Here is a 15,980-nt window from a genome sequence, read left to right on the forward strand (position 1 = left end):
TTTGGTATCTGAGATATCTGGGATAATTGAATGTTCCTCAGGAGAGGTGTGTGAAAGCCGCAAGCCTAAAGTCACAGAATTTTATTGCTTACAAGCAAAGGGCAATCGATATGAGGTCCTTCAGCCCGTTTTATACACATCAAAGAGTAGTAGCAAAAAAAAACTTTTTTTTTAATAATTGAGTCGTGGAATTAATGTCTGTGAGTTAAATATCAATAAATAAGTTAACGGTATGCAGACAATTATTGAATTCTGAAAAAAGGGGCGCGGGTTCAAATCCTGCCCGGAGGTGTACTTTTTCAGAATTCAATAATTGTCGGCATGCCGTTAACTTATTTATTGGTTTTTTAATAATTCTACAATTCTGTTCTTCTTGGTCATATTACTGCAATGAAAGTAAAAGCGGTTTGGGTGGATACTTCCTAGCTGCGAGCGTTATATGTTCCCGGTGGAACAGAGGTAGTCCTATGACTCTTTGCCGAATGTAGAATCTTTTGTTTAGTTTCGTGAAGCCTTCTACTGGTTGGACTCCGGTAATTTGGTAGAATGATTCGTTGAACGGGTTATGTATTTTATTTCGAGGATGTCTAATTTTGGTAATTGTGCGACGTTGTTTCTGCCGTTCTCAAATTCTTGATAGATGGTTGTCTACAGTTTATAAAGATTGGATGCGCATATGTTTATGTAATTCTATTGAAACCATTGAAAAATAATTTATAGCATCAATAGAATTCTTCTATTGTTACGGTTTTTTGCATACTCAAGAACACAAGAACTACATTATCCAAATCTATATTTCCTGCTCTCTCCTTTCCTTTACTGAGAACTGAGATATTGCAGAGTCTATTATCAATCATGGTATTACTTAAATTCGTCTAAATTCTCCTCAGACAGATAAGCGATCTCTCATAAGTAGTTTTGGAAACAGGCAAAGTAAGTCCTATTTTAATAAGTAACTATGAATTGGAATAGGTAACAGAAACCGTTATGCCAATTTTGCTAGCCCAGGATATATTCGATTTATATTTAAAAATAAAGAATTTTCTCATGGATAATTTATTTTCACTTACTGAAATACTTCAGTCGATGGAATTAAAAATCGATTTATGGCTAGAAACTAGAAACACACTAAGCACTCAACGTTAATGAGAATATTCAGGATGTCTCGTATTCATATATTTTTCCCTCTTCCTGGGGTCCTGGTGAATTAAAAATAAAAACAATTTCTGTAATATCAGAGATAAGGCCTGGAGATCTAAAAAACCGGTCGTTATAAAATTTTCTCAAAGTATCGAAGAGATAACGTCAAGTGGGGTAACTTTGGACGAAATATGAAGTTTTCCTCCGAATACAAAATAGTGAAAGCTGAAGAAATATTCGAAAAATTAATATATGTAGATAATTTGGTATCTTGTTTGAACATATAAAAAATACTCAAAATTAGGGTTAGTATATTTTTTTATTCAAATATATAGTGTCCGAACTTCAATCTACTCGTGGGATAAATTCTGACACCATCTAAATTGCACGTAAAACGTAAATTGAGGTAACTCGGTGTGTTTAATGACTTCGGACTCCAAAACTACTAAAATAGGCACATTTTGAAGGTTTTCAATGGAAATTTTTAATGATAAAAACACGTTTGGAAATTTTTAAACATTTGTTTATTATCATTTTTAAACTTTTTCGGAATTATAATTCTAATATGGCCCCCTCCCAATATTCTTTTGTAGTTTCTGACCATTTTGTTGGTGTTCGAATTTAACCTACAAAAGAACCGTTTTTCATAAAAATCTATATATCACTATCGGCAAAAAAATATTAACCTCAAATTTGGCCAGAACGTAGTTTATACCTCAGTTTAAAACAACAAATGGTTATTTAAATCATTAGTGCTGAAGGTATGAACTAGTTATAAATCGTTATTTTCGTGAATCTTCAATTTTTATGTATCATCAAACTCAATTGTACGACATAATAATACTACCACTAAAACGGATTTTCACTTTACTTTGAAGTTTGTATCACATTGAACATATTTACGAGGATACACATCACCTACCCATTATTAGCTGCATTGCAGCTAAATTTGATTTTACATCGAATTGTCCCAAATTACCAGTAGGTATTATCCGAAGTTACCCCTCTTCACGGTACCGACAAAGATGAGGCGGAAAAACTCGTGAAAATAAGGGTAAGCACACGTGCAGACAGAAATATTTATGACTTGATTGCAGCCTGTTTGAACATTCCCATAGTTTAGGCTGACCAGATTAACCCCAGTTCAATGACGGACGGGCCTAGTGAATGTTGTATATTTATATATACAGGGTGAGTGTTTGAATCGTAAAAATATTTCAACAGTAGATTCATATGAGGTCAAAAAACAAATTCTTTCGTGTACAATTCTTTTCGATTCGGCCTAATAAAAAGATATAGCCATTTTAAGTTATCGTAATGAGCTGTGCCACCCCTTGAAAAACAAAATTACCCTCAGAATAACTAGCGAAGTTTGTGACACTTCACATCCGTGAATCTTTCAAAAAGAGTTACATTCGGTCGAAGTACCCAATTCTTCGAATTTCATAGATATCGAAAACCGGCGCATTATACGAGAAAATATAAAGAATACTTTTATTTTACAAAACGTTCAAGATAGCGCCCAACTCATTTTTTTTTTAATTTTTGGTGTTTGTATGGTACGTGATGGTCATAATGAGAAAACTGGGAGACGTGGGTTGATATCTTGTGGTCGAAAAAGACTCATCAAATAGGTGAAATTCATTTCATTCGATTTAACTCTTTCTGAAAACAACATTTATTTTTATGGTTGTTCAACATCCTGTATCTTTTGAACCGAGCCGATTCGAAAAAATGGTAAAGGGAGAAAGTGTTTCTTTTGATCTCAAGAATCTACTGCTAAAATATTTGTACGAGTCAAAGACTCACCCTGCAATGCTCCCAGTTTCCTACCAGTGTAATGATTTTAAGAAAAAATATAATTTATTGAAAACAACGAAATGATAAAAGCTTGTCACAACATAAAAACGAAAATATAATAATGGTCTTACATTACACCGAGGAATGAGAACAGAGCATCAATCGTTGCTAGAGAAGCTTCTACATCCCCAAAATTTGAATGTCCGAAATATTTGGTCAGAGAGGAAGAAGCTGCATTATCCATTTTGTTATGTTTAACACTTAAATTATGCCGTATAATATCTCTTTTTTTCTCCAAATGCAATGCCGAATTGACTCGAACACTTCGTTCATTGGACTTCAGAATCAAGTTTTGTTTTTTTAAGGAAGGGAAATTCTTTTGAAAGATCTTCCGCAAATTTGCATTTTTTTATTATCAATCTTAAATACTATTGAGAACACTACAAAGTTCAAATTCTCACCGTACCTATCAACGCCAAAACGTCCACTATGAGATTTATCTAGTGACGTTCGCACTCGGGCGAAAAATAGTGAATTAAATCATTGAGTATTGCGTCAAAGATTAAATTCAAGATTTTGACGGACGTTTTCCAGTGACGGACTTCTTGGACCATTGACGGACTGTCCGTCACAATGACGGAGGTCTGGACCCTACCATAGTTGTATTATTTCTTAACTCAAATTAGTTCTGCTGATCTTGTGGTTATTTTAGTATGTCAAATTCTAGGGGAGGCATGCAATATTTATGCTTCCAGATTTCTCTCCATCGCTCATTGCGAGAGGTATACATGAAAAAGGAGTTGTGATCTTTCCATTTGCGTCCCCGCGGACTTTGCGCCCGTGGCCAGTGTCACCTTTGCCTTGCCCTAGATAAGGCCCTGATCAGCGGCTGGGAAAGCGTCTGCTGGTTTTTAAAGATGTAAAAAAAATGTACCTACTCGAGCGTGCCAGTTTAAGATACTGTATATGCTCTACGTGTCTCTGATAATAAATTCATGATAAAAGTTTGCGTGGTGAGACTGGCCATCCGGAAGAGTTGAAAATGAAAAAAAAACTTTTTACGAAAGTTTCAGATTTTCAAGTCCAAGAAATTGACCGGTCTATTGAGGACATTGTCAGAGAAGAAATCCAAAGAATATCACGAGTTAGGAAAAAGGATGCCGTGTGCAGGAACTGCAACAAAAGTGGGCATTTCAAGCGAAACTGTCCAGCATTGGAAAGAGAGCCACAGCAGGGAAACTAAAAGGGATCGGTGATAAGGGGCATAAATCGACCCAAGCCAAAAATGCCCCCGAAGTGAAAATCCGGGAAATAATGTCTAAGGATTTATCAAGCATTGTCATCCCCGGAAGGTTAAATGATCGAAATGTGAAAATATTGGTGTACACTGGCTCGACCAAAACCATTGTGCTTCCAGAAATTGCTGAAGGATTCAAGATTCGCCCAGTTAGGATAAAACTTCGAACTGCGTCTGGATAAGAAATACCGACTTACGGATCGATCGTCTCCACTATTGAATTGGGAAACACAACAGTTAGCCACGATGTTCTGGTAGCTGGAATCGCGGAAGAAGTTATTCTACGATTGGACCTTGTTAAGAAGCTTGGATGGCAATTGGATATGAAGAGTGATGTACTTCGGCTAGGAAGTGAAGAAATCCATTCAATGCTGTGGAGGACAAGATATATCGGATTCGACTGACCGAGGACATCACGTTGCCAGGGCGAACTGAGGGAATAGTGACTGGTAGATGTGACAATGTAACGAGGAGTGGCTGCGTGAGAGTAATTGAGCCCTGTGACGATACAACCTTAGCTAAAGGGCTTTTACTTGGGAAGACCTTGGTAAGGTTATGAGACAGTATTTCCAACCGATTGCTCAATGTCAACAAGTTTCCAGTCACCTTGAAGAAGGATACCTTGATTGGACGTGGTGTACCTGTGTACCATATTTCGGGTGGGATAAGTACTGCAGAAGTCTAAAAATCGCAAAGGAATTCTGAAGAACTGGTATCGCTCCTCACTTCGAAATGACAAGAGCTCGACCGATACCAACTACTCGATGTGAGAAAATTGGTTCAAACGTTCTCCGACGTTTTTGCTACAGACGGAAAAGCAGGGATAGCATAAAATCAATACTGGTGATGCACAACCTATCCGACAGCATTCTAGAGCAAAAGGAGAAGAAGCTGAAAAGATTATTGAAGACATGGCGAGAGAAGGTATGATCGAACCGTCCGATAGCCCCTGGACATCGCCCGTAGTATTAGTGAAGAAGAAGGATGGAACTACTAGATTCTGAGTAGACTAAAGGCAGCTCAATCAGGCCACGAAAAAGGACAGCTATCCCTTACCGAGAATTGATGATACCCCGGACACACTCTCGGGATCACGCAGGTTTTCCACCTTGGATCTGAAGAGTGGATATTGGATGGTTGGCTTGGATCCAAAGGATAAAGAAAAAACTTCCTTCAGTATTGGAACAGATCTGTGGCAGTTTAAAGTTATGCCTTTCGGTTTATGCAATGCTCCTGCCACATTCGAACGTCTGATGGAGTCAATATTGAGAGGGCTCTCCTGGAAAACTTGTCTAGTGTATCTGGATGATGTGATAGTAGTGTGAAAATCATTCCAAGATCACTTACACAACCTATCCGAGGTTTTCCGGCGATTTCGTGATGCCAACCTAAAGCTAAGTCCTAAAAAATGTAATCTGTTTCGAACAGAAGTGAAATATTTAGGACACGTAGTTTCATGTGGAGGTGTGAAAATTGATCCTTATAAGATCAAGGCAGTGCAGGAATGGCCTATACCGAAAGACAGGAGTGAGTTGCGAAATTTCTTAATCCTTTGCATTTATTATAGAAGATTTGTATCTGGTTTTGCCAACGTTGCCAAGCCTCTGACGAAATTGACGGAAGATGGACAGGAGTACATATGGTCCGATGATTGCGCTGAAGCCTTCGAACGATTGAAAAAGGCTATGATCACAGCTCCAGTTTGAGTTACGCAAGGGCTGAAGGTAAATTTGAGCTCGACACCGATGCCAGTAATACAGCCATTGGGGGCGTTCTATCGCAAGTTCCGGATAGACAGGAAAGACTCATCGGGTACTTAAGCAAGGTGTTGTCCAAACCAGAACGGAATTATTTCGTGACCAGAAGAGAATTTTTAGCAGTCATCAAGTAAGTAGAACATTTCTACAAATATCTGTACGGAAGGAAATTCTTACTAAGAACGGACCATATCTGTACGGAAGGAAATTCTTACTAAGAACGACCATGCTGCTTTGAAATGGCTCCTGAGTTCTAAAAACCCGGAAGGGCAAGTGGCTAGATGGATTGAGAGGCTGCAAGAGTATGACTTCGACACTGAACACAGTGCGGGGACTAGCCGTCGCAACGCAGACGCGTTATCAAGAAGACCTTGTCCCAAGAATTACAGCCATTGTTCGCGCCTGGAGGAAAAAATCGATTCAAGGTGGACCACCGTTATCGAAGACGACTGGCTACTTGAAGAAATTCAAAGAGCACAAGAGGAAAATAACGACTTGAAAGTAATCCTCAGTTGGAAGAAGAGCGGTAGACGACCTACTTGGGAAGAAGTATCTAGACTGAGCCAGAATATAAAGTCTTATTGGGCACAATGGAAAACGTTGAAGATTGATGGAGGTCTTCTAAAACGTTGTTGGGAAAATGAAGATGGAACTGAGCAGAGACTTCAGTTGATTGTGCCAAAGAGCCGTGTGACGGACATTCTGACCAGACTACATAATGGAAGTTCAGGTGAACATTTCGGGATAACTAAGACGTTGGAAAAAGTCAGGCAACGATTTTATTGGCTGAATTGTAAGAAGGACGTTAAAGATTATTGTAGAAGATGCAAGGTTGGTGCTGCTGCTAACTGACCTTATGGTAAAGGAAAAGCACCAATGAAGCAATATAACGTCGGATCCCCTATGGAACGAGTAGCTATCGACATCGCTGGCCCCTTTCCTGAAACAAACCCATGGAAACAAGTACATTTTGGTTGCGATGGATTATTTCACAAAATGGGTAGAAGCCTACGGTATTCCTTATCAAGAGGCAAGTACGGTAGCTGATGAATTGGTCAAAGAATTTTTCTGGAGATTTGGGATACCTCTAGAAGTGCATTGTGAGCAAGGCCGAAATTTTGAGTGGACGTTATTCCAAGAAGTATGCAGGAAATTGGGGATTCACAAAACGAGGACTACACCTCTTCATCCACAATCAGACGGCATGGTAGAACGAATGAATCGGACCATGGGAAAACATCTAGCCAAAGTAGTTTCTTATCACCAGCGGGACTGGGATGAATATTTACATCTATTCACCATGGCATATAGATCTTCGGTTCAAGAACCTACCAAGGAAACACCATCCAGTATAATGTTCGGCCTAAAAGTAAGGCTGCCGCTTGGTCGCGGTGGCGAGGGTGATGAAGGCGAGGAGCTATGCCATGCGAAAGAGCAAAGTCAATGTAGATTCCCAGTCAAATGTACATTCTTCGCCATATATCTCACAATCGTTTGGATGTAAAAAAATTTGCTACGAGCAAAATTTGTAGAAAATTTTATACTCTACAACTTTCTCAATAAATGATAAAACGATTTGAAGCCCAGAAGAGTAGATAATAAAAAAAAATAAACATTCATCCCGAATGGAAACACCTCCATATGATTTCTTATATTTATGGAAATATAAAAATGACCGTAAGCTGCGTGTCCAGCGGAGGAAAGACCGTCAGTCAGAGCAAAAATGTATGAGCGCGCTCATGCATTTATTCGGCGCGCGGAATTTTCAATGGTCTGACTGATTACTTCTTCTCATTAGTTAATCAGCCTACGGATATTTTAACATTTATATTTATTAAAAATATGATTTTCATCAATATCAAACGGGTTTGTTACGATTCACCCATTATACATAAAGGTAAAGCAGCAACATCATATAACATACTTAATTATATGTGGATGTACATGTGCGACAGGGATAGAAGACAAAATTGCGACAGGTGTTTTATTCTTGTATCGCGATTAGAAGTCAGTTGAAAAACGCATATGAACGTATATATGTTGATTTATTTTACGGAGTTTTGTGAATTGAATTTAAGTTTTACTTTTGAATATTTCGCTGCGAATGAATCTGTCCGCTTGAATTAGTGCCATAATTACCGAAACCAGTGTTCGTTCAGCCTAGGAGTGTTTTCTTTCCCTTTTTTCCATTAACTTTCCGCTACCTAAGAAAACAACAATATTTAGGACGAACATTGTAAAAAAAGGGTGAGTCCTTTCCAGTTTCTATTTCCTTTTATTAAATATATAATTACATAATCCTAACCCTTATTAACTTAAATTAGACTTTTGTTTGTTTCCTATTTGAATCTACATATAGCCATACAATATTAATATTACGCAATAGTGCACCTGCATCCTTATCTCTTTTAAGATAACTCAATGTTATAAATATCTATTCATTTAGGATGCAAGAGGAGAATTAATTCAGAAGTCAATCAGTCTCATTACATAGAGTAGTCTCTAGTCACTGTTGTAAATTTCCAAAATAAAGTTTGTGTTTTTAAAAACGGAATTTTCATCGTAAAAAATATAATTGGCGACGAGGATGGGATTGTGCCAATTTGTGTGAAAAGCAGAAAACCTGGAATTGTGCCTGAAAGCCGAGAATCCAGAGCATCCACGAATTGTCAGTATCAACTGTCCAGCACAACCAACGAACAAGGTGAAACCCGTAGGAGTCCGATTGATGGTAGCGCCCTTCGACGACTTCAAAAGACAACTTTAAGGAATACAACGTGGTGAGCAAGTCCTGAATTTTTCCCCCAGTCTAATAACCTGGCCCAAAGTTATCATTCTTTTTTCCAGTTTTGAGCGTAAAACCGGTACCAAAGTTTTTTCTAGGTTTCTTCTAAAAAACCGATTATCAAAGTTTTTCCTAGGTTTTTCTTTATTAAAACCGATTACGAAGAGTTTTTACTAGGTTTCTTTCAAAAACCGATAATAACGTGAATTTATAATATTGAATAATTATTTAAAATAACGAAATCTCAAGATTACTTCAATTAAGAATTTTTCCTTCAAAAAGTATAAAAAAGTGAATAAATTTAAAATGGCTACGGAAAGAATAGATTTGTCTATTGCAGAAAAATTTGGCATGCTATTACCTCAATTTTCAGGTATAGAAAATGAGTTGCATTCGTTTATTCAAAATGCTGAAGATTATTTAATGATGTTCGCTAATGAGAACCAAATTGTTAAAAATTATTGCTTTGCTGTTGTAAAATCGAAATTAATTGATAGAGCTCGTGCTGAAGTATTAACTTCTGATATTCCTAATAATTGGGAACTTCTCAAACAATTTCTCTATACTAAATTTGGAGATCTTATCAACCTAGACGTATTAATCCACCAGTTACAATTTTTAAATAAAAAGTCACATGAAGATTCGTTAAATTTTATAGAACGAATAATTGCCTTAAAAATACGAATTAATTATCGAATTGATGCAGATCCAATGACTGATCCAGAAAAATTATTGTATAAAACGAATATTCTAAAAATTTGCAAAACAGTGTTAATTTCAAATTCACCCTCCGAATTAAGAACGCATTTAATTATGCATAATGACTATAGCTTTGATGATACTGTAAATGCTGTGAAAGATTATATTTCTAATTTAGAACAATACGAATTACTCGATAGAAGCAGACGGAATAAGCCTCAACAATTTCATAAGAATAACTTTTCTAATAATTTTAACCAAAATAATCGAAAAATGAATTTTACACATTTTAATCACCCAGCAAATAATTACAATCGTCCAGCAAATAATTATAATCGTCCTGCTAATAATTTCAATCATTTTAATCATTCTAATCAGAATAATCAAAGAAATACGCAATTTCCTTCGCAACCGATACACTTCAATCAACGTCCAGTAAAATATAATTATCCGACAAATCAGCAAGTATTCGGAAATCGATATAATAAAAATGATAATCAAAATGTTTTCAAACCAAATCCTAATTATCGAAATAATGGTCCTCCAGAAAGAATGTCTATTCAAAGTAGAAATTATCCCCAAAAACGTCCAAATTATTCTTCACAATATGATATAAATCCTCAAAGAAAATTTGTAAATGAGAATCCGAAACCTAATTTTACGTTTGAAGAATTAACGCATGTACAATCTACTTCTAAAGATCCTGATCGTTATCCTAGTAATGAAAATTTTCACGAAACGCGTCAAGAAGAGCCATTGACTTAAATAATTCATTAGATCACTCTAATCAATTACCTTATATTGAATTTTCAAATCCAAAATGTAAATTATTAATTGATAGCGGATGTTCAGTTTGTTTAATAGATCCAAAATTTGCGTACAATAATTTCCCCAAGAATATTTTCAAAGAATCGACTACATTAACAGCTTGCTTTAGAAAGCAAACTTCTGATGAAAAAGTTTTACTACCATTATTTTCAGAATTTAGAACAGATGATTCTCATCCTTTTATTCTGTATAAATTAAAAAAAAATTATGATGGTTTAATTGGTGCAGATTTCTTGAATAAATACGGACTTAGATTTCAAAAATCAAATTATTTTTAATGATAATTGTCAGATACCTTTTTACTACCAACAAGTTTGTCAAAATCAAACGGAGATTCCAATCGATTTAAGTCATTTAGAACCGAAATTAAATAGTCAATTAATGAAAATACTTCAAACAAATGAAGAAGTACTTCAACTCCCAGGTCAACCCCTTAATTTTTCAAACAGAGTAAAACATAAAATTCGTACGACTGATGATGTCCCTGTTCATTGTAAAATTTATAGATATCCTGAATTCATCGCGAAGAAGAAAAAGTCAAATTAAAGACATGTTAGATAAAAAGATTATTCGACCGAGTATTTCCCCATGGTCTTTTCCAGTTGTTATTGTCCCAAAGAAACAAGATTTATCAGGTAAAACAAAATGGCGTATGGCAATTGATTATAGAAAATTAAACGATAAAACAATTGATGATAAATATCCTCTACCTCAAATTGAAAGCATATTGGACAAATTAGGAAATAAAAAATATTTTACCGTGCTTGATTTAGCGTCCGGATTTCATCAAATAGAAGTTGATGAAGATTCAATTGAAAAAACAGCTTTTACTGTTGAAGATGGTCACTATGAATTTCTAAGAATGCCTTTCGGTTTAAAAAATGCCCCAGCATCTTTTCAAAGATTAATGAATGATGTTTTGAAAAAATATATTGGAAAAATATGCTATATCTACATGGATGATGTTATTATATTTTCTGATACACCCGAACAACACTTAGCTGACATTCATACTATTCTTGAAGCTTTAAAGAAAGATAATTTGAAAATACAATTAGACAAATGTCACTTTTTCAAAAATGAAATTGAATTTTTAGGACATATTATTACCCCTGAAGGAATTAAACCCAATCCAAATAAATTAAAAGCGGTTAAGCATTTCCCTATTCCTAAAACACAAAAAGAAATTAAGTCATTTCTTGGTTTAGTTGGTTATTATAGAAAATTTATTCCTAATTTCGCGAAAATTACGCAATTGGAAGTATTTTATCTCAAGGTAATCCTCCGAATGACCTACCAATAGCTTATGCAAGTAGAACATCGAACCCTTCAGAAACGAGATATAGTACAATTGAAAAAGAACTCCTCGCAATAGTTTGGTCATGTAAGCATTTTAGACCCTATCTATACGGAAGAAAATTTACGATATACACGGATCATAAACCTTTGACATGGTTATTTTCTTTAAAGGAACCAAATTCACGCTTAATGCGATGGCGTATTAAATTAGAAGAATATGATTATGAAATTAAATATAAAAAAGGTTCGAATAATAATGCCGATGCCCTTAGTAGAATCGTTTTGAATTCAACTGATCATTTGAATTGCGAAGAATTTTTGAAACTTTACGATAAAAAAGATATTGAAGAAAATTTTAATGTTCAAGAAAAAGAAGGTAATTTATTTAAAGCCCCTAAGAAATACGCGTTAGCACATTGTGTATCAAAAGATTTTCATATGAATAAAGGTATTGCTTTAACGTTTAAACAAAAATATGAAGGAATCAATGAATTAAAATCGCAAAATAAGTCAACAGGAGAAGTTGCTTTTATTAACCGAGATAATAGAAATATTTACTATTTAATTACGAAAGAATTTTATTATGAAAAACCGAAGTATGAAACAGTTTTTAAAGCGTTAATAGATTTACGGAAATTATGTGAAAATAATAATGAGAAATATTTAGCGTTACCACGAATTGCGTGTGGTCTAGACCAATTGGAATGGTCTATAATATTCAAAATGATACAATTCATCTTTATGCATTCAAATGTAAACATAATGATATATAATATTCGAAGTAAAAAGAAAAAGGAAGTAAATAATAAAAATACTGATTTTAATGGTATTGAATATGAAGAATTTATGAAATTGATTAAAGAAGCTACTTATGAAGAAGTAGATGAAGACGAATTAGCGTCAATGATTAATCAAGTTACTGAAGAGGAATTAGATGAATGTTTAGAGCTCTTGAATGCTCATGATAAAAATACTAATAATTCGAATCAGAATATTAATAATGATAATAATGAAGGAACTCACTCAAATGAAAATTATAATAATGATGATAATATTGAAAATGATTCGAATCAAGATAATGATGATGAAAATGATGATTTTACTGTCCATAGTAACGTAGAAAATCCAATTTTAGAGTTACCATATACGGAACGATGTTTAAATGCATATCCTTTGCAAATAATATTTAAAATAGCATCAAATTATAACGTTACCAAAACGAAGTTATTTGGAGATAAAATAAGATTTCGTGTTTTGATAAATTCAATTGATAATGATTTATTTAAATTCATTAAAGAATATGTTCGTCCTGAAAAACCTTACACGATATATTTTTAATCCGAAGAGCTAGAAGAATCCCTTATTAGAATCCTACAAGATAAATTTGATCATAAAACTATTAAATTTAAAATTGCTAAAATATTTGTTGAAGATGTTGAAGATAAAGAAGAACAAATTTTACGAATCCAACAATATCATGAAACTAAAACTAGACATCGTGGTGTAAGCGAAAATTTTATTAGTTTAAGACGAAAATATTATTGGCCTAATATGAATAAAGATGTACGAAATTATATTAATTCATGCGAAATATGTCAAAAGAGTAAATACGAAAGAACTCCTATACAACTTCAATTCAAACCTAACCCTATAGGATCAAAACCCTTTACACATGTTTATTGTGATACCATATGATTTGGTCAAACCTATTGTTTAAGCATAGTAGATTCATTTTCAAGATTAGGACAATGTTATCCTCTAATTCAGAAAACAGGAACGGAAATAATTGATAAATTAATAATGTATTTTAGTCATTATGGTGTACCCTCTAAAATCACGTGTTACAACGGATTAGAATTCAAAAATAGTGTCGTTCAAGATTTTTGTAAAGTACATAAAATCGAAATTCATTATATCACAAATTACAATCCAAATTCCAATGCAATTGTGGAAAGATTTCATTCAACATTAATTGAGCAATTACGTACTATTGATGATAAAAATTCTACTTTTCAAAATAAATTAGCTCTTGCTTTATTAAGTTATAACAATTCTAATCATTCGAGTCTAGAAATGACTCCAATGCAAATAATCAAAGCTGATTTAAATTATTCATTACCCATTGAAAAAACTCATAATGAACAAATACAAGATTATGTTGAAAATTATGTGGAAAATCTCAATGTTATTTCGAAAGAATTAGAAAAAAGAAAGCATAAAAGTATTAATCGTTTAGAAAACATAAATCAAAAAAGGTCCGCTGAAGAAGACCATCCATTGAATGATAATCCCACTTATATTAAAAATCCTATTACAAGAAAGTTAGATCTGGTATTTAAAAAGATAGATGCTCGAGAAATTGATTCACATCGTATTCAAGATAAAAAGAATAAGCATATTTATCATAAAAGAATTCTCAAACAACGAAAGAAAAAATAGTTTATTTTGTTTCAGACATAATGCTCCTGAAAACGAGCTTCCTTCTTATATTATGCGAAATGATAATTTTGATTAATTCCTTTGAAATAATTCCAATAGAAAATAATATTTTGCTAGGAAAGGCCTACGTTACAAGAAAGAATTTGCAATTAATCTATCATATTGATTTAAAAAAGATACAAGATATAATTTTTAAATGTCAAGTAGAAATTGAAGCATTGAAGCATCAACAGTTGGGTTTTGCAGCTACAGCTAATTACGAGTATTTATTACATTCTAATGAAATTAATACTAATACATTCCAGGAAATTCTAAATGAGAAAACTAGAATTAAAAGAGGATTAATTAACCTTGGTGGCAAGATTTCGAAAATACTATTTGGAACATTAGATTCTGATGATGAAGAACCTTATAGAACTTATTTTAATAGCATAGAGAAAAATGAGAAGACACTCATGAAGAATCAAAAACAGATCGCGACTATTGTAAATGACCTTAATGATAAATATAATGAGAAATTTAAAAAATTGAATGGTAATCTTGAATTACTGCAAATTGTGCCAGCATTGAGGGATGTTCAACAAATGCATCTCATGACATTTGAAATCAAAGATATTAAGAATACATTAGATGAAATTCAAACAGCAGTTAGTTTTGCCAGATTACATCTTTTACATGAATCTATTTTACCGTATACAAAATTCGTAGAATTAGTCAAAAATGTCACTATTATTCCAATGCATCACATAAAAGATTACTATCAATTGTGTCATACCAAAGTTATTTTCAAAGACAAGATCTTACTTTTTCTGATATCAATTCCCACAATTTATGAAGATAGTTTTGATTTACATAAATTTTACTATTTGCCTCAAAACAATCTTACCCTTCCCTTTACCTATCCTTATTTGCTCTCACAAGAAGAGACATTGAAATGGTCAACAAATGAATGTCATCCAGTCGAAGATGATTTCCTCTGCGATCAAGACTCATTATCCAAGCCTCCAATATGTATGGAAAATATTTTGAAAACCCACTTCGAAAATTGTACAAGAAGAAAAATGGTTCCTACGTCAAATCTCAAGTTATTAGAAGATGGAAATATCCTCTCCGTGGAAAATACAAAAATTAAAGAAGATTGCCCTCATCAAACGAAATGGCATTTTGTTCCTCCAATCGCTATTATACGCACAAGTTGTGTCGTCAGCAATGGTCAAAAAGAAATTTCCCTAACTGCAGTTATTAGTGAAGAAAAATTCATCGTTTTACCCAAGATGGTATCTAAACACAAATACTCCAAGAGAGAAGATGATACTACAGAGGATGAAGAAATCCCCGATATCCATTTAGAAGAGTTGGAAGGATGGAACTTCCAAAATAATAATCATACATTTTTAATAATTTTAATATTGATAATTTTAGCAATAATTGCATTTTTAGCTTTCAAATATTTTAATAATCATTTTAATTGTAAAGCTACTCCTTTGGGAGATACCTTTATCCAAGGTGGGGAGGAATTACATAATCCTAACCCTTATTAACTTAAATTAGACTTTTGTTTGTTTCCTATTTGAATCTACATATAGCCATACAATATTAATATTATGCAATAGTGCACCTGCATCCTTATCTCTTTTAAGATAACTCAATGTTATAAATATCTATTCATTTAGGATGCAAGAGGAGAATTAATTCAGAAGTCAATCAGTCTCATTACATAGAGTAGTCTCTAGTCACTGTTGTAAATTTCCAAAATAAAGTTTGTGTTTTTAAAAACGGAATTTTCATCGTAAAAAATATAATTATATAAAAGGTGGTCCTTCAATTACATACATAAACATAAAAGTGGTACAAATCGGGCCGAATATTGACATTTTCATTCGTATTTCTATCAGTTTTTCATTTCATCTTATGGCTTCAGTTCACAAATACTCCG

At 33.8% G+C, this 15,980-nt stretch overlaps 2 protein-coding genes across 6 annotated transcripts in view; both read left to right on the plus strand.

Moving 5' to 3' along the window:
* The window catches only part of LOC123307906 (cap-specific mRNA (nucleoside-2'-O-)-methyltransferase 1), a 245,095-nt gene that overhangs the window by 216,323 nt on the left and 12,792 nt on the right, over positions 1-15,980 (plus strand). The gene's annotated exons all lie outside the window — the stretch shown is intronic.
* On the plus strand, positions 10,570-14,152 carry LOC123307951 (protein DDB_G0276689-like). Of its 2 annotated transcripts, none has more exons than XM_044890459.1 (2): positions 10,570-10,742; positions 11,990-14,152. In XM_044890459.1, the coding sequence occupies exons 1-2, from the start codon at positions 10,707-10,709 to the stop codon at positions 12,941-12,943; spliced, it is 990 nt and encodes a 329-aa protein (XP_044746394.1). In that variant the 5' UTR covers positions 10,570-10,706; the 3' UTR covers positions 12,944-14,152. The 2 variants fall into 2 exon arrangements, with proteins under 2 accessions (XP_044746394.1, XP_044746403.1); XM_044890468.1 differs by having other exon boundaries at positions 10,570-10,739; positions 11,987-14,152.

The sequence above is a fragment of the Coccinella septempunctata genome, chromosome 1 (assembly GCF_907165205.1).
Source record: "Coccinella septempunctata chromosome 1, icCocSept1.1, whole genome shotgun sequence".
NCBI lineage: Eukaryota > Metazoa > Arthropoda > Insecta > Coleoptera > Coccinellidae > Coccinella > Coccinella septempunctata.

What these genes read in the sequence shown, in the direction of transcription:
- LOC123307951 (XM_044890459.1), top strand. Translation starts at nt 10,707, where the DNA reads ATGAAGAAGTACTTCAACTCCCAGGTCAACCCCTTA. An exon ending in ACTCCCAGGTCAACCCCTTA is followed by an intron (nt 10,743 to 11,989) that starts ATTTTTCAAACA and finishes GAAGGTAATTTA; the next exon opens with TTTAAAGCCCCTAAGAAATA.